Consider the following 17,627-nt stretch of genomic DNA (forward strand, 5'->3'; position numbering starts at 1 on the left):
AGGCGGTCCACAGACACCCCCCCCTGTCTGGGCTCTGCCTTCCCTTGCTCGCTGGGGGCGGAGCTACTAGGAGGTGCTGGGACCCGGATCTGGCTCCGCCCAAGCTCTTGTTGAACCCGTATTGAACTTTCTGAGCACCAGGACCCAACCAAGGGGAAGGGGAAAACAAATCCATTTCCGTCTGAAACCCTTTGGCCAGTGCTAAATTAAGTTTATTTCCATCTCGTGTCCTCCCCTCCTCTCCAAAGTATGCACAATGCGTACTCTACATACAAGAGCTCCTGGAGGGCGCATCCAGGGTCCACTTCCTAAACTACCGCCAGCCCTTTCTCTTCTGAAATTCACAGAGATGCCCACATGCATCTTCCTGCTCCTCAGCCATCAGGCCAAGAAGGGAACAGGCTCCAAGGTGCAGAGGAGGACCGCCGGTCTTACGCTTGCAGGGGACAGGGGTTGGGCTCCCGGGGACAACACAGCCCCTTAGGAACGGAGTCTGGAGTCAGCCCGGAAGAGAGTCCGTGGGCTGGGGTGGCGGTGGGGAAGAGGAAGGAGGAAGGGGTGGTGTTTGGGGAATGACTAGGCCTTCTGGAACTGTGATTGGGTGGGGCTCCCCCTTAATCCCAGCAGGTGGAGGGGGTAGGATTAAGGATTAAGAGCCACCAAGGTGGGGTCAGCATCTGGCAGGAGGCCACACTTGGGGACTGGATGAAATTTGGAAAGAGAGCCCATCACGAAAATGAGGGGCAGGGATAAACGAGGGGCAGAGGTGGAGGAGGCCGAGAGTTCACAGTGCAACTGGTGAGGTCCACACTGGAGGGTTAGGAGCTGCAGGCCAGGATCAAATCTGGTGCTAAAAAATGCTTTTTGGAAAAAGTCTACCTGTGAGTCTCCAACATACGTAGAACGAACAGGTCAAAGATTTTATTTTGACTCATTCATAAGTGTCTAACCGGTAAGAGGGTACAAACAGCAACATTCCGGAAGGCGATCAGGAATACTGCAATGAATTTACAGAGACAGGTCCAGGGTGGTTTTTCACACACAGGGACAAGGAGAGTAACTGTCCTTCCACTGACAAAATTCACCGTGTGGTTTTGAATTATTTGCCTTGCTATCAACTGTCTACCATTTAAAAGTTGCCCATTAGTTCAAAGACAGTAAGTCAAAAGAGGCAGAAACTCCAGAAAAATCCAAGAGGGTCCCTCCTTCTCCCCCCATTTTCCACGCTGGGCGGATTTCTGTCTTTCCCTGGGACTAGAAGTTGGGTTTTCACAGGAATTGAGTGCACTGTGGTTAGGGTCACAGCAGGTTGGCACAGGGAATGCAGTGAGTTGAGCGAGGAGAGGCGTGGGGTTCCAGATGGCAGTGGAGCTGACTTGGGGAGAGTGTTTGGTGGTGGATGGGAGACATAGGAACAAGGTCATTGATGGGTCCTGTTACTGGGTTTGGATATAAGATGAGGCATCGAGGGGGTGACCATGGGGGTGAGGATGACAAGGACTGGATGTGAGGCTGAGGGTGGGGAGAGGTTTGAGGGACCCACTGCATTCCTCTCGACACGACAGAAGCTACTGTCCTTGCCCACCGGCCCCCACTGCCTCACAGGGCAGAGCCCAGGGCAGGCACTGACAGCTCATCATTTTGAGTGGAGCTGGAACAGGTGGGGTAGCCTGAGGGAGGAAGCAGGGTGAAGTGAGGTGATGGGCTTGTGTGGGCACTCGGGGTACCTGTGCCCTCTGGTGACCTGGACTTGTGCTTGGAGAAAGGCTTTCTCACTTGGGAAGGGCTGGGACCCGGCTGGGGTGGCTGGTTCTAGCATGTGCTGCGGGGTGAGGGCAGGGTCAGTGTTGCTGTTGGGGGTTACCTCTGGTGAGTCTGGTTGGCTCCACTGGCCTGAGGTCAGGGTGCCTTCCGCCCCCTCACTTGATTAACCTGGTGGCAGGAAGCCCAGGGCTGAAAGTCACACAGGAACTGCACCGAAGCCAAGTATCCTCTCTCCTAGATTGAGCTTTACAGAGAGCAGGGCTGGAGAAAGAAGAAGAAAGGGCTAAAGAAGGCGGCAGGTGCTGTGCACGGTTCAGAGCTCAGACTCTGGAGCTCGGAGTGCAGTTCTCAGGGTGCAGTGGTCGCCCTGAGCCTTGGTGTCCCCATCTGTAAAGTGGCTTTATCCATGGCACCCACCTCACAGAAAAGGAGTCAAGGAACTGACTCCTAAAGGTGCTTAGAGAGATCCTGGCATGCACCGAGGGCCACAGAGGCATTTGTTGGAGAAGCCAAATTGGAGATGGAGGCAGCCACGGTGCCAGGCCCCACCCTCTCTTGGCTTCAAACTGGGATTCTTTGTTAAGCAGAAACTGGAAGTTCTGGTTGGAAGTGCGGGCTGGGACGGGAAAGCTGGCCCCACACCCAGGCCTGAGGATGGCCCCCCAACTGTAAACATGAAGGGAGGGGGAGACACAGAAAACCCGAAAGGGGCAAGACACAGAGACCAGAAGGCAGGGCGGGTGGGAGAGGACAGGAGGATGTAGATGAAGACCAATGGGGGAACACACAGAGTCAGAGAGGCTGTGCTGGCCAGGCGGAAACTGGGCCCCCAGAGGGATGGGTGCTCGAGGATTCTTCTTCAGAGCTGGGTTAGTTGGGTGCCCTTATGCAGCAATGACACCCCACTCTTCACCCTCCAGAGTGGCAGAGATGAAGGTCAGTTTGTCATCTACCTGCACCTGTGCCCACACCTCCCTCCTCGCTCATCTCTCCAGATGAGATGTCCTGTTATGCCGCTGCCTACCCCTCCAGCCTCCCGAGGTGTCCACCACAGCTGCTGCTCACCAGTGTCACCCACTGCTCCGTCCTCCTGTGAGTGTCCCGTGAGAACCCCACCATGCTGCCATGTCTCCCAGCTTTCAATAAAAGAACAATAATTGAAAACAATCACAAGCTTTCCTTGTGCTCCTGGCCCACCCTTGCCTGCTCTGTCTGTTCCTTTTTCTAAGCCTCCCAGCCTGCATCTCCTCTCCTCCCACCCTCCCTGCACCTCTTCTATGACTCCACCAATTGCACCCCTGCTAAGGGGACCAGGGACTCCACGTGGCCGAGTCCAAGGCTGGCCCCTCACCGGTCCTCTTACTTGTTTAGCAGCAGCATTTAACGAGTATCTGTTCCTTCTCAGGGTTTCTTCCTGTCTCCTGGGACAATATGGTCTCCTGGCTTCCCTCATAACTCACCGGCTGCTCCTCATCCATGCCTGGAACTGGTTTCTCCCCATCTCCCCAGTTTCTCCATAGTGGAGTACCCCAAGGCTTGGTCCTTGGGCCTCTTCTCTCTACACTCACTCCCTCCTTTGGTGATCTCATTGGTCGTGTGGCTTTAAACACCACCTGTATGCTGACGACTCCCGTATTTAATGTCTCCCACCAGACCTTGCTCTCGAACTTTCGATTTAGCATCCAACTGCCTACTCAGCGTCGTGATGTTCATACCAAACTCCTGCTCTCCGCCCCTTTCACATTCCAGATGTGCTCTGCTTACGGTATTTATTTTGTAGTAGGTGGTCAAACCATCCTTTATTGCCTGGCCAAAACCCTGGGGTCACGCTGAAATTCCTTTGCGTATAACTCACCTCCATTTTGTTACAGACCCTGTTCAGTGCTCTTTCCAAAATCAACCCAGGGAGTGACCACTTTTCACTGTCGCTCGTGCTTGTCCCTGTGTTCCCTTCTGTCTCAGGTGGGTTATTCCAAGATTTCAATCTGGGTTGCCATCTGCCTGAACTAACACAGCAGCCAGAGTGACTTTTCAAGATGTAAGCCACAGCTCTCCTTACACCTACAGCGGTTCCCACATCACTCAGAATGAAGGTCCTGTTTTCCTGTGGGTGTGTTAGGTCCTGTATCACCAGGCCCCTGTTTGGAAGGCCGTCACCCACCCTCTCCTCTCCTCCTCCCGTCTCATGCCGGGCACGCTTCCCTCTTGGAGCACTCGTACCTTCCTTTGTCACTATCTAGGGCCTCCTTCTCAGCACCTGCATGACTCCTCTTGTTCCTGTTGCCTTTTCAATCAAGACTTTCTTGTCCAGGTAGTCAGGGGTCCCCAGAACAGTTTCAAGGGTTCACTGAACGGACTCAAGAAACTCCAAAAACCTGCTGTTCTCATAGTTTTGCTTTATTACAGTGAAAGGATGCAGATTAAAATTAGCAAGGGAAAAAGGTGTATGAACCAACTCTCGGAGACACCAGGTATGCTCTCCCAACTGTCTCATCTGGAGACTCACGGGAGCAGCAGGCCTTCCCTCCCCCAGCAATGGTGTCTTTAGAGTACCAACCAGAGGAGCCCGCTTAGGCCTTACTCAGGACCGTTCTCCGGAGCTGGTCGTGCAGGCTGGGCTGCCTCCCTAAATGGCTCTAGGTCCTCCAGAAGCCAAATTGATGCACATCTCCAGGTCCCCACAGTTAAGTCACATTTTGGCATGGCCAAAGGCCTCCGAGGAAACAAAAATACCGTCAGCAGGCAGAGTACACAAACACTTAGGGTTTATCTTCCAGGATGTGAGTAAGGGCCAAGGCTTTTTTGCAGTGTGTGGGATTTGGATAACCCAGGCCTGCTGGGCTGTCGATAAACTTGCAGCGCTCCTCCGACTTTCTCTACCCTCTGCTTTATTTTTTCTCTGTGGCCTTTTCTCTCATTCTCATACTCTATGTGGTACTTGTTTCTTGTCTCCCTTCTCTCTATAAGGTGTGTCCCTGGGACAGGGGCAGAGGTGATTTACCGTTTGGTTTCTAGAACAGTATCTAGTGCACACAGGGAGGCAACACATGCTAAATGAACGAGTGAACTACGGACACTGTTGAGGGTGTGTGGACAGAGGAACCCTTCTAGACAAAAACTGAACAGTATTTGGTGACACGGATTAAAAGCAGGCCTTTGGCTCAGTGGTCTCTGTCCATGTGGATATTTCAGAGTCTTTTGAGGTGCATACGTGGTACCTGGAGAAGAAATCACCGCACTGTTGCTTGAGTAATGGGGGAACGTAGGTGCCTGTTAGGAGAATGGGTCATTCGACAGGATGGATGGACCCCACGGTGTGGTGCTTCTCAGACTTTAATGGGCATGGGGTCATGTGGGCATCTTATGATAATGTGGGTTTTGACTTGGTTGATCTGGATCTGAGTCTCTTTCTTTCTAGTCCACTCTAGAGAATTCCCATGATGCTCCCCGGACCACACTGTGAGAAGCCAGGGAATAACCCAGAGCGGTTCTGCTGGTAGAACTTCCAGAGACAGTGCGTACATACTTTCAGCATGCCATGGTCCAACAGGGCCGCCATGAGGCACCTATAATTAGTGAGCCCCTGAAATACGGGATGACACACATGATAGATAAGCCTAGTGGCTACCATATCAGACAGCACACGTCTGTAGGACTCTGTGTCAGTCAGAAGCAGTAAACAAGATAGGGAATAGCAGGGCAGGTAGATCGTTAAAAGAGCACCTGGAGAAATCTGAGCAACCACTTAATGTGCTCTAAACATGTAACTTCTTTTGCACCTTATCCCACTGACTTTATAAATGCTGTCGATTGTATTTGAGCTATTGTTTCGCACACCACAGAGAAAGAAGCTGCCAGTTTAACCAGGGCATGATGCCAAGGTGTGTCATCAAGCTCTCACGCTCAATTGGTTGTGAGATGCTCCCCAATGTCAGGAATTTTCAAAACGTGAAAGGGTTAGGGCAAGGGATTTAGCTCAGTGACATAAGCGCCTGCCTGGCAAGCGCGAGGTTGTGAGTTTGATCTCCAGTACAAAAAAAAAAAAGACAAAGGAACGTGTTACATGCATGTTCCAGCTCCACGTATTGCAAACATGTACTGGTAACAACACGAAAATTATAAAAAATGGTACTCAACCATCCTAGCTGGATTGGCAAGTTGCAAACTGGGTTAATTTTTAACATAAACCATCTACATTTCTTTAGCCTTATAGAAGGATGCAGGCAGACGGGTATAGCATGGCCTTTTGCACACTGAGGTACAACCTCAGCTCTTTAATTTTTTTTTTTTTTTTTTTGAGGAAGAGTCTTACTGAGTTTCTAAATCGACCAGGCTGGGCTTTAATATGGGATTTTCCTACCTCAGCCTCCCAGAGTGCTGTGATTATAAGTGACTCTACCATTTCCAGCTTGGGTTGTATCATCTCTTCAGGGCCCAGGGGTACACTCTTTTGCCTCCTTTCCCCACAGGGCCTGTACAGCTGCCACTTGTGAGAGACATTGTGGTGTCTGTGTTCCTGACACAGGGAGTGCGAGCTCCACAAACTCAGACATGTTCACCATACAGTAAGAAAATTATCAGCCAGTGTCCTTGATAAATACATGTGCAAAATCCTCAATGAAATACCAAAACACTGGGTTCAACAGCGTATTAAAAGAATCAGCCAGGCATAGTGGTGCACATCTATAATTCCAGCACTCAGGAGGCTGAGGCAGGAGGATCACTGCAAGTTCAAGGCCAACCTGGGCTAAATGGTGAGTTCAAGGCCACCCTGAACTACACAAGTCCCTGTTTCAAAAGAAGCAAAAAGAAAAAAGAGAGAGAGAGAGAGAAGAAAAGAGGTCATACCTCCCAGTCAAGTGAGGTTTATCACTGGAGACTAAGATTGGTTCCTATAGACAAATCCACAATGGATACAACATATAAAGAGAACAAAGGATAAGGGGAAGATGCTCATTTCAATAAATGCAAGAAACCACCTGAAAAATGCAACATTCTTTCACCAGAGAGACTCAGTAGGCAGGTGCAGAAAGAATGTATCTCAGTATAATAAAGGTCGTCTGTGATAAGCCCATAGCTAACACACTCTGTGGTGAAAAGTTCAAAGCTTTTTCTCTAAGACACTCACTCTCTCTGCTTCTGCTGAATGCAGTAGAAGCCCCAGAAGAGAAATTACTAGCAGGACAAAGAAATAAAGGACATTCAAATGGGAAATAAAGATGTGAGATGGCCTCTGCAGATCTCAAACTTGCAATTCTCCTGACTCAGCCTCCCCAGTGCTGAGATTATGGGCTCTCACCACCATGCCTGGGTCTTGACATGATCTAATGTACAGAAAATCCTGAGGCATCCACCAAAAACATCATGAGAACTAGTAATTGAACTCAGTAAAGTTTAATGTTATGAAATTAACACACAAAAATCAGTTGTGTTTCTATACACTAACAACAAAATATCAGAAAGAAAATAAGAATAAAAATTCACTTATAATAGTACTAGAAATAATGAAATACCTGGGAATAAATTTATCCAGTTAGGTAAAAGAGTTGTACACAAAACTACAGAACTTTTTTTGGATTGAATCCAGGACCTTCACACTGAGATAGATAGCCCATCTGTTTTTAAATTTTTATTTTAAGATAAGACATTGCTAAATAGCCAAGTTGTCCAGGCTTGGCTTGAACTTGTGATCCTCCTGCCTCAGCTACCCAGAGTTCTCGGATTATAGTTGTGTGCCACCATATCCAGCTAAAACACTGATGGAACAAATCAAAGGGCCAAGGATATAGCTCAGCAGCATAAGCACCTGCCTGGCAAGTGTAAGGTTCTGAGTTCGAGTTCTGGTACAAAAAAAAAAGGAAAGAACTTGACATGACACAAATAAATGGAAAGATATTCTGTGTTCATGGACCTCAAGACATAATGCTGTTAAGATATCCATACCAATTTGAGTGATTTATAAATCCAATGTAATTCCTATCTAAATTTCAACAACATTTTTTTCACAGAAATAGAAAAATAATCCTAAAATGTCTGTGGAAGTACACACACACACACACACACACACACACACACACATACACGACAGAGCTGAGCACGGTGGCACACCCAGAACTCAGGAGGCTGAGGCAGGAGGGTCATTGTGAATTTGAAGCTGCCTGGGCTACACAGCATGACCCTGCTCAAAACAAACAGACAAACAAACAAATGCCTAAGAGGTATCTGGAAAGATACACAAGAGCTAGGAAGCATGGTGCATGTCTTTAACTCCAGCTATGTGGGAGGCTGAGCCAGGAGGATTACAAGTTTGAGCTTAGCCTGGACAATTTAGCAAGGCCTTGTCTCCAAATAAAAGCAAACAGGGCCGGGGATCTGGCACAGTGGTAGAGCGCTTGCCTAACATGTAGGAGACCCTGCTTCCCTAATACTACAAAAACAGTGCTAAGTATTCCTTAGCAATAAATCATCAGGTAAATGTAAATTAACACCTGTTGGGAGAACTGGTACGGAGCAGATAACCGAGGACAAGTGTCAGGAAGGACGTGAAGAAGAGGCAGCCATTGTACACTGTCAGGGTGGGGGGACTGTAAATAAATGCCCTCATTATGGGAAGCACTATGGAAGCTCTTCGACAAATTAAAAACAGAGCCACCACATGATTCAGCAGTCCCACCTCTGGGTTTGGAAACAAAATCAGTGTCTCCAAGAGATCCCCGCATTCTCACATTCGCTGCTGCGAAAGTCTCAAGAGTGGACGGAGGGATGTGATCTAAGCCTCTGACAGAGGCTGGGTGGGCAGAGGACGTCCAGGTGCGTGGTGCAGGGTCCCTCAGCCTTAGGGAAGAGCCAGGAGGTGGTGCACGCCTGGAGCCCCAGCACTCTGGGTGGCTGAGGCAGGAGGACTGCAATTTTGAGGCTAGCCTGGGCCATTAGAGACTTGGTGAGGAGGAGGAGAAAGAGGGGGAGGAAAAAGGGGAAGTCTTTTCATTAGTGACAACATGGAGGCCGTCCTATTAAGTGGAGTAAGTTGACACGGATAGAAATACTGCACGATGTCACTTGTGTCACACCTGAGAAACCACAGTGGTACCTCCCAGAACCTGGAAGGTAGTGGGGACCTTTTGTGCTCCTCTAGTGACACGGGTCCCCCTCCCGCTGCCTCAGAGCTCCAGTGCCGAGGGTCCCCCACAGGACACGAGGCCACACAACCTCCTACATCCAAACGCTGTGCTGTTAAGTAAACAAGTTAGGGATAGACACAGAGACGTCACCGTCCCCTGCAGAGGCATCCAGGGTCACACTGGCAAGTGGCATCAGTAGTGTCCACCAAGGTGTTTGCTGGTTGCTTGGTTTGTTGGAGACAAGGTCTCGCTGTGTAGCCCAAGCTGGTCTCAAGCACACCGTGGACTTACTGATTGTACTGTTAAAGCGCTTAACTGTGAGTTTGAAGAATTTAACTTTTAATAGTGCCTGGATTTAGCAAGTGGCTGTTAAAACTCCTGAAGATTTGCCAGGAGGTGTTGTATAAGCTCCCATGAGTCCGCCATGGTGTGCCTAGGTCTGCCCGGTCGAAGTTCAAGGCCTTTTTACTCCTGGGGACTCTGCTTTACTTTTAAACTGTGTGTTTGGTTTTTGCTCTTCTGTTCACCCTGTGGCATACTCAGTGTTTTCGGTGTGTGTGTGTGTGTGGTACTGGGGACTGAACCCAAGGTTTTCTCCCTGAGCTATACCTCCATACAATTTTATTTTGGTACCGGGGATTGAACTCACGACCTAGGGCTTGCCAGGCAGGTGCTTATGCCGCTGAGCTAGATCCCTGCCAACAATTTTGTTTTGTATTTTAATTTTATTGTGAGACAAGGTCTTGCTGAGTTGCTAAGCTTCCCAGGTTGAGCTTGAACTTGTGATCTTCCATCTTAAAAATATCATATTTGACTTTTTTTATTAGCACATGTGCTAATAAAATAGATGATGGGTAATTTCCTTGTGTGGAGATGGTGCACATATATAACACGCCTTTAATTCCTTCTGTTTCCCTTTTCCTCCCTTCCCTCTATCTCTTGATTCCCTTCCTGTTTGAGAAAGATATAGCTCCTACTTCCTATTATCTACCTTTTATTTTGTTCTTTATTTAAAATCTGAGTTTCTTGCAGAAGAGAAACCATCTTACCTAGAGTAAGCTGATGTGTTTGATTTATTTCACTTAGTATTATGGTCTCAAGGTGCATTCATGTTCCTACAGATGGCTCAAGTGTATCCTTCTTTTATTGTGGAGTGGTACTCTACTGTGCATAAATACCACATCTTCTTTACCCATTCATCTATCAATGGGCGTATTGGGTCACATCCAAGATTTAGCTGTTATGTGTTGTGCTGCTATAAACGTGGGCATGCATGGATCACTCCAATGTGATGCTTTTAACTTTGGGAAGACACCTATCAGAGGAATAGCTATGGTTATCACCAAGACATCAAATAATAAAGAGTGCTGACATCACATTTTTAAAATAAGAATAAAACCTCCTGTACTTGGTGGGAATGTACCCTGGTATGCCACTGTCGAAATCACTATGGAGAGTCCTCAGAAATCTAAAACTGGACCCACTTGACCCAACTATTCCACTTGAGACCCTCCTGCCTCAGCTTCCCAGAGTGTTGGCATGCACCACTGCTTCTGCCAGGATCCTGGATCACTGAGGGCAGGGACTCTGCATGACCTGTTTGTGGCTGTCCCTCTAGTTCTGAGGACCACACCTGGGAGGTGCTTAGCAAAGAGACTGATCCCTGCCTGGCATTTTCCCTGACTGTGAAAGTAGGAATGAGATTGAGATTCCTAACAGTGAGTCTGTATGCCATGGAAACGACTCAGCGGGCCCTGCCTGTTTTCCTGGAATGCGCAGAATCATGTCCGCTGGTGTCTCCTTGCTGCGGGGAGGAGGAGTAGGAATGGAGGATGGAAGTAAAAGAATAAGAGAGAACCTTTCCCGGGACTTGGCACAGCTTCCCAGGAAACGCAGCAGCTCCTCGTCTGAAGCTCAGTGGAGAGAGAGGAGGCCCAAGGGTCCCACCCCGAGGCAGCGGGCACGTGCAGAGCGGGTGGCTGGACCCCAGGAGCCGGGGGCCTCGGTACACAAGCCCCTCCAGGGAGCTGAGAGAAAAGGGAGTGGAGTTCGGGGTTGTATGGCTTTTATTGTTTGTTTGATTTTCAGAGATGGTAAGAACTTTGAGAATTGTCTTCTTATGGGTATGAAGACCTCCTCCTCTCTGTGCCCAAGGGGGTCCTGAGTAATGACAGTGACACTGTGAACGAGGGGAGAGAAAACTGAACAGCTGCCCTGGGAAGAGGGGTGGTGCCTGGAGTGAGGGTCAGGGTGCGGGGCTGGACCCCTGGGTCTGAGGGAGGAGGGCTGGGCCAGCTGGCCAGCAGTGACTCTATGGTCGCTGACCCTGCATTGTTCTCTGGATCCAGCTCCTGTACTTGCACAGGTTGGTGTAGACCCCTGGGTAACCAGTCAGGGCGCAGCGTTCCATCCCCCAGGACACGAGGCCCTGGAGCTTTCCTCCACACACGAGGGGTCCCCCAGAGTCACCCTGAGGAGGAGAAGGGGAAGGGACAGAGATGGAGTACAGGTGTGGAGGCGGAGGAGGTAGGCAGAGATACCACCATGCCCGGCTCTGAGCCAGCTGGAGAAGGCCTTTGAGGGTCCTCTGTCTCCCAGGCCCTGGGCTAGTCTCTGTCCCTGGGGTCTCACAGGGCTCTCCCCATCTTTGTGTCTTTTTCACTTCTCCCCTTCTCTGCCTCTCTCAGAGATGCACTCAGCTTTCCAGAGGTCCCAGCACAGTTTTCCCAATTCCCCCACTGAGGGCTCCGCTCCACACCCTTGCCATGGACTGCTGTGTAACTCCACCAACCCTAAGGGGTGCCGTTTCCCTAGGGCCAGGAACTAAGGCCTAAAGAACTCAAGTCCGAAGGGCACAGGGCTGTCATTCTCTGTCCCTGGGGTTACCACCTCACCTGCTTTTCCTCTCCTGAGCTCCTTTGGTACTGAAGACCTTGCCCCAAACGACCTCTCATCAGCTCCCACCCTGGCCTCACCTGACAAGAGTCCTTGCCGCCCTGGGGGACTCCGGCGCAGACCATGCCAGCAGTGATGGCGCCAGGATAGGCCTGCTGGCACTGTTGATCCGACATGATGTTGATATTCACGCACTGCAGAGCATTGGGGTACCTGGCTGAAGGAAGGGAGTTTCAGGGGTCATGACTCCAATCTGCCTTCCCTTAAGACCCAGGAGTCCAGCCCCCTTCCTCAGACTCAGGCTCTAGGGCATGGCCTCCCCTGCTCAGGCCCCGGGGTCGGGCCTGGCCTCCTCCCTCAGGCTTCCTCCCTCATTCCCGTGGGTCTAGGCCTCTCCTTCCAGGATTTAGCAGTCATTACCGATAGGGCTGGATATGGTGCCCCAGCCGGATACTAGGCAGGGAGTCCCTTTGCTAGCGCAGGACTGGGCCAGGGGGATGGGCCTCACTGCCCTCCCGATCCTCAAAGGCTGCCTCAGTCGCAGCAGCATGAGGTCGTTGTTGTGGGTCCTGGCGTTGTAGCCGGGGTGTGGCACCTGGCGCTGCACGGGCAGTATCTGCTGGGTGGCTTCCCACCTCCTCAGGTTGTGCTTGCCCACGGCGACATAAAGGATCCTGGCCCACGTCCCCCAAGAGAAATGCTGCTTAGGTCTGAGCTGGGGACCCCTCCCGAGCCTATCCCCTTCCCCAGGTGATGAGTTTTCCCCCTGTCTGGTCTTCCTCCCTCTCTGGGCTCTGACACTTTCTCTTGGGCCAACACATCCCCTCTGAGCCCAACCTCATCCAGGGACCCCTTCTCAGGCTGTGCTCTGGCTCTTTGCTTAGGTGTAAAGTGATGGCTGGCATTCCTGATTCAATTCCAGAGCCCCAAGTTCTACGCTCTGAGTTCTAAATGAGACCCCTAGGTTGTGACTCCAGGCTCTAAACCAGTGTCAATATTATGGAGTCAGCTCCAATCTGATACTTCCTTGGGCTTCAGTTCTAGCCATTCCCAGTTCTGACTCTAGGTTAGCATGGGGATTCGAGGTCACCTGTGTATTACGGCATGGTTTCTAGATTCTGAGGGGAGCTTTCTATTTCAGGATGGCTGGGGGCTTGAGTTTAAGCTCTGCACTGTGCCTTGGGTTTGGGTTTTAGATTCTGGTGTGAGCTGTTGGTTACAGGATAGTATAGAGATTCCGCACGAGCAGGAGATTGTGAGCTGAACTCATAGGTTCTGGGGACCAGGTGAGCTCACTTATAGGTTGAACTCTGGGGTCTCGAGGAAGTTTTTATAGTCTAGGTTTTGTAGGTCTAGGTGGCTTGGAATCTGTGATCTAGCTGGGTTGATGGCTCTTCTTTCTAGGACAGATTGTTTCAGGCTGAATGACACAGGTTATAATCTGGGCTCTTGGTCTGAGCTTTTGACCTTAGGCGGGCTCACTGTTCCAGATGGAGCTCTAGGTTATGATGGGAATTCAAGGATCTGGAGAGTAAATTTACCTGGGCTTTCTATTCGAGAGTCTGCACTGAGCTGCAGTCTCTAGGTTCTAGGTTGAACTTCAGTCTGGGGCACTGGTCTAATTTATAGACACTGGATGGGCTCTACTCTGGATTTTGACTTTTAAACCTAGGGCCTGGGTTCTAAGCTTGAGCCTCAAATCTGGGAGGGGCTCCGGGTTCTTATCACCTGAGTTCTGGCACTTAAACTCTGGATTCGAGTCTGGTTCTGACTTGTCCAAGAGGAGCTGTAGACTAGATTTTAAGTTAAGCCTGGAATCTGGAAGGGGCTGCGGGTTTTGGCTCTAATCTTACCATCACATGTTCCACCAGTTCTGATTTATGTCTAGACAGTATTTTCTGATCTGGAGGCTGGGTTCTAGGTAGTGGTCTGAGTTTCTGAATGGAGACTGTGCCTGAATTCTATGGTCAATCTGGGGTGGGCTGCTCTAAGTCTCCGTGTGGAGGGATCTCCAGGTATGCGTAAACTCTAAACCAGCTTATGGGTTCCTAGGTGATGACTGGTTTTCAGAATCTAAACTGAGCTGAAGATTGACAGGCTGAATTCTACATTCTGAGCTGATCTTTCTCTCTAGGATCTTCTCTAGATCAGAAACCAAGAGCCAGCTACGATGCTGGGTTCTACCAGGCTCTAGGTTCTCAGCTGAACTCCGGGGCTCCACAGATTCTAGAACCCACATGGCATAAAATGGGGCAGGGGGCACTCACGGGCGGGCACAGTGAGCGGCAGTGATGACCCACTGGTCTGACAACAGGACCCCACCACACAGAAACTGCCGTCCAGCCCCAGCCAGAAGAGCCACCTGCCAGGGCTGGGAGTTCTGGATGCAGGTGTAGCCGCCAATTATCTTGTTGTCGTTCTCTGGGCTCTGGGCCATGGCTAGGAGCAGACAGGGATGGGACGGGGAGAGCAGGTGAGCAAACGCTGTCTGTCCCCAGTGCAGCAGAAGGCCCTGTGGACGAGCTCCCTTGCTTCCCGTCTAGCCCTTCTCCCACTGTGCTCTTCCTTCCCCACCAGTGTACCATGGAGGCAACATCTCCCCACGATTGCCCTAAGACAGGCAGGGAGCGTTTTGACCTCTCCCTCAAGTCACTTCCATGGCATCTAATATTATACCCACAGCCGCAGAATGCTGCCACGAGTTCTTTCTGGCCTCACTTCTCAGCATGCCACGTGCCCCCTGCGGCCCTTCCCCACCATGCCCGGGGAGCTCCCGCCTCCTCCCCAGCCTCTCCAGGCCCCCTGGCTCTGCAGGATGGGCGATCTGATCCTGACTTCCTCCACCCACTGCACACCACCACAGCCCCGCCAGCCTCACCCCTTCTCACCTTTGCTGTATTTCCTGTATTATTTCTTCCCTGATCTGCTGGAGGAGAGCTCTGGGGTCCGCTGTGCTGATAGGACCCACACAGGGCCCTGGGGGCTTCCCTGCTTGCTTATATATCTTCCAAGTCTCCTGCCATGGCCTCTGTCCCCAAACCCACCACTTCCTACCATCTGCATGACTTGGACCTTCAGCCTCCAGCCCACACTACCCCCTCTTTCTCTGCAGGCTGCCCCTGAGCAGCCTCACTCCAAAGCCTCTCAACACCACTTCCCAGGGGCTGTCGCCCGGCACCCCCACTGTCCTCTTACCTACAGCCAGGACTTGGAGTGCGGAGAATAGAAGCAGCATTCTGGGGCTGGCTGGGGTTGCAGGTGCAGAGAGACAGCGGGTCAGATGGAAGCCACCACACAGCCAGGGGCTGAGGCAGTGAGACAGCCACTCACGCGGAGACCCAGACCCTCAGGGACATGGGGCTGGAGGCTGCGAGCGTGAGGTCTGGAGGGAGGGTGCTGGGCAGGCTCACGAAGGAGCTAGAGGTGGTGCCACTTCCTAGTCAAGTCAGCAAAGGCTTTTATCCCCAGTCTGGGCAGCTGGCCCTGCCCCCCACTGCCCTTCTGACACCCCACTTTTATGGTCTCGTTTCCCTGCCAGGACTCCTGCCTCCTTCACCTTTCCACCCCTTTCTGGTCAGAGAAGTGGTCATAGTCATTAACAAGAACCCGCCCTTGAAAGATGCTATAATCTAGAAGGAATCTGGGAAGGATGACCCTGGAGCTGGGTGGACAGGAGAGGGTGCCCTTCCAGGGTGGTGTAGATTGGGGGGTGGACTGATGAAATTGGGGTGGGGGCTCAGAGGAAGGAGAGGGAGAGGCTGGGGGGCAGAGGGGAAGTAAAACATGAAGGTGGAAAGACTGAAGTGAGGGGCATACAGGGGAGGGAGAGGTGGGGAAAGAGGGGAAGAGAATGTAGATGAAAAGTGAGACACAGGGAAGAGGCAGCCCAGAGACACATGGAGAGGTGGCATGGATGGGCGGGAGGAGAGAGAGGCGGGGGTGGGGATGTGGCCGCCCCACCAAGATGGCGGCAGAGGTGATGGAACGGGGCAGGCAGGGAAGGAACTGGTGATGGATGGGAGAAAGGGGAAGGGGACAAGACAGGCAGGTGACCCCAGGGAGGCTCAAGGAGCAGTGGTTCCAAGGATGGAGACACAGACAGAAGAGCTGAGGGGCGGTCACCACAGAGGGAGAGACGCAGCCCAGGAAGGGACAGGTGGGAGATGGGCAGGAGGCCCTGGGGTTGGGGTCCTCATAGTCCTGAGAGGTGCAGAGCAGGGGCCTCAGCAGGGGGAGGAGAGGCAGCACTGGGACTGGAGGCCCCTAGCCAGGGCCCTGCATTGGGGTGCAGAGGAACCGGGTGCACAGGCTGAGGCAGAGCTGAAGACCCAGAGACAGGGAGACCTGGGTACAGAGACCTAGGGAGTGGGGGTGGAGACCCAGACACATCAGGGGCTGGCTGGCTGAGGTGGGAAGGGGTCCAGTCTGCCTGTGGGCGGGGGCCCTGGGACTGAGGGTTCTATCCGGACTTTGGGGATGGCCTGCTGTCCACAGCCCCTCCCCCAGCCTCTTCAATTCCCTAATGATTATAATTTGTCCCTGGGCCTTGGCAGCCCTGGACCTGGACCACGCGGTGACTCAGAAGGCTTCCGCCTGCCCTCTGCCTCACCTGCCCTGGGACAGTTCCCAGCTACTTTCCTACTAGACTGTGCCTGCAGCCCAAGATTTTGTTTGCCCAGGCACCTCAGCCTCCCTAAAAAATCCTCTGGGAACACAGGGATGAATAAGGTGGCACGAGCAAGCTGACCTGTAGGATGGGTCCTGTGTGAGGGAGTGTGTGTGTGTGTGTGTGTGTGTGTGTGTGTGTGGTACTGGGGGTGGATCCCTGCACACTGAGCTACATCCCTCACCCTATTTGTTTATATATTTCTTTTTTTTTTTTTGTAATGAATGCATTGCTATGTTTATATATTTCGAGGCAAGGTCTTGGCTCGAGGCTAAGTTGTTCAGGCTGCACTCAAATTTGGGGTCCTCCTGCCTCAGCCTCCCAGACTTCTGGGATGGCAGGGGTGCACTGCCACACGTGGGGAGTCCTGGGTCTCGATGTAAAGGTGGTGGTTATCAGAACCCACACTGAGATGAGGTGACATGAATTCTATATCCGTGGGTGCATGTGCATACGCAAATGGCCACCTCTAAATGGTGACTGTGGGGTGAAACCTGCAGTCCAGGTGACAGCGTGGCAGCCACACGGCCTTCCTGGTTTGCATATACAAGATGTCCCCCTTCGGGGAAGGTGTGGAAGGGCACATCAGACTCCCTGTCCTATACATGTGACTTCAGGTGAGTCTCTAATTAACTCAAAAGAAAATAGAATTCTGTTTCCTAGAACACACTGAGCTCCAGGGAATCCCTGGTGAGCCCAGAGGTGTCCAGGACAGGCTGGTGACACTTCTGCAGCCACAGCTGGGCTCCTCACTCCTCTTCCCCCAGATGCTGAACTCCGAGGTGTTCCACACACCTCTCTACCGGCCTGTAGGATGGGGTCCTCTTAGCTGGGATGTGGGCATTCAATGCAGAGCTGAAGGAAAGAATGAACACATGGCCACAGCCCTCCCCTCCACAAACTGCGGTATCACAGCTGAGGCAGCAACTCGAGACTCCGTCCAGCATCCTGGGCCTGAATGAGCCCCTGGGCAGGGAGAAAAGGCTCCAAAGTGCTGCAGGTGAATAGGAGTTTGCCAAGGTGGTATAAACAGAGCAGGAAGAAGCAAAGGACTTTGTAGGAGCTGGGAGCCGGTGTTCAGAGTACGGGCAGAGAAGGGGCTGGGACCAGTTCGGTGGAGATACAGCAGGGGGCGTTCTGCACTGAGGTGAGGGTGGAGGGAGGGAAGAGCCCGTGAGGCT

The 17,627-nt window shown here is 51.7% G+C and overlaps 1 protein-coding gene across 1 annotated transcript; it reads right to left on the reverse strand.

The window, feature by feature from the left end:
• Positions 1-10,939: 10,939 nt before the first annotated feature.
• Klk14 (kallikrein related peptidase 14) lies at positions 10,940-15,475 on the reverse strand. The gene is made up of 5 exons (XM_003465400.4): positions 14,976-15,475; positions 14,048-14,219; positions 12,201-12,454; positions 11,861-11,997; positions 10,940-11,355 (listed from the first exon to the last, which is right to left on the reverse strand). The coding sequence occupies exons 1-5, from the start codon at positions 15,013-15,015 to the stop codon at positions 11,197-11,199; spliced, it is 762 nt and encodes a 253-aa protein (XP_003465448.3). The 5' UTR covers positions 15,016-15,475; the 3' UTR covers positions 10,940-11,196.
• Positions 15,476-17,627: the final 2,152 nt, after the last annotated feature.

Source organism: Cavia porcellus, unplaced genomic scaffold (assembly GCF_034190915.1).
Source record: "Cavia porcellus strain 051 isolate PalLab524CR breed Dunkin Hartley unplaced genomic scaffold, mCavPor4.1 scaffold_7, whole genome shotgun sequence".
Lineage (NCBI taxonomy): Eukaryota > Metazoa > Chordata > Mammalia > Rodentia > Caviidae > Cavia > Cavia porcellus.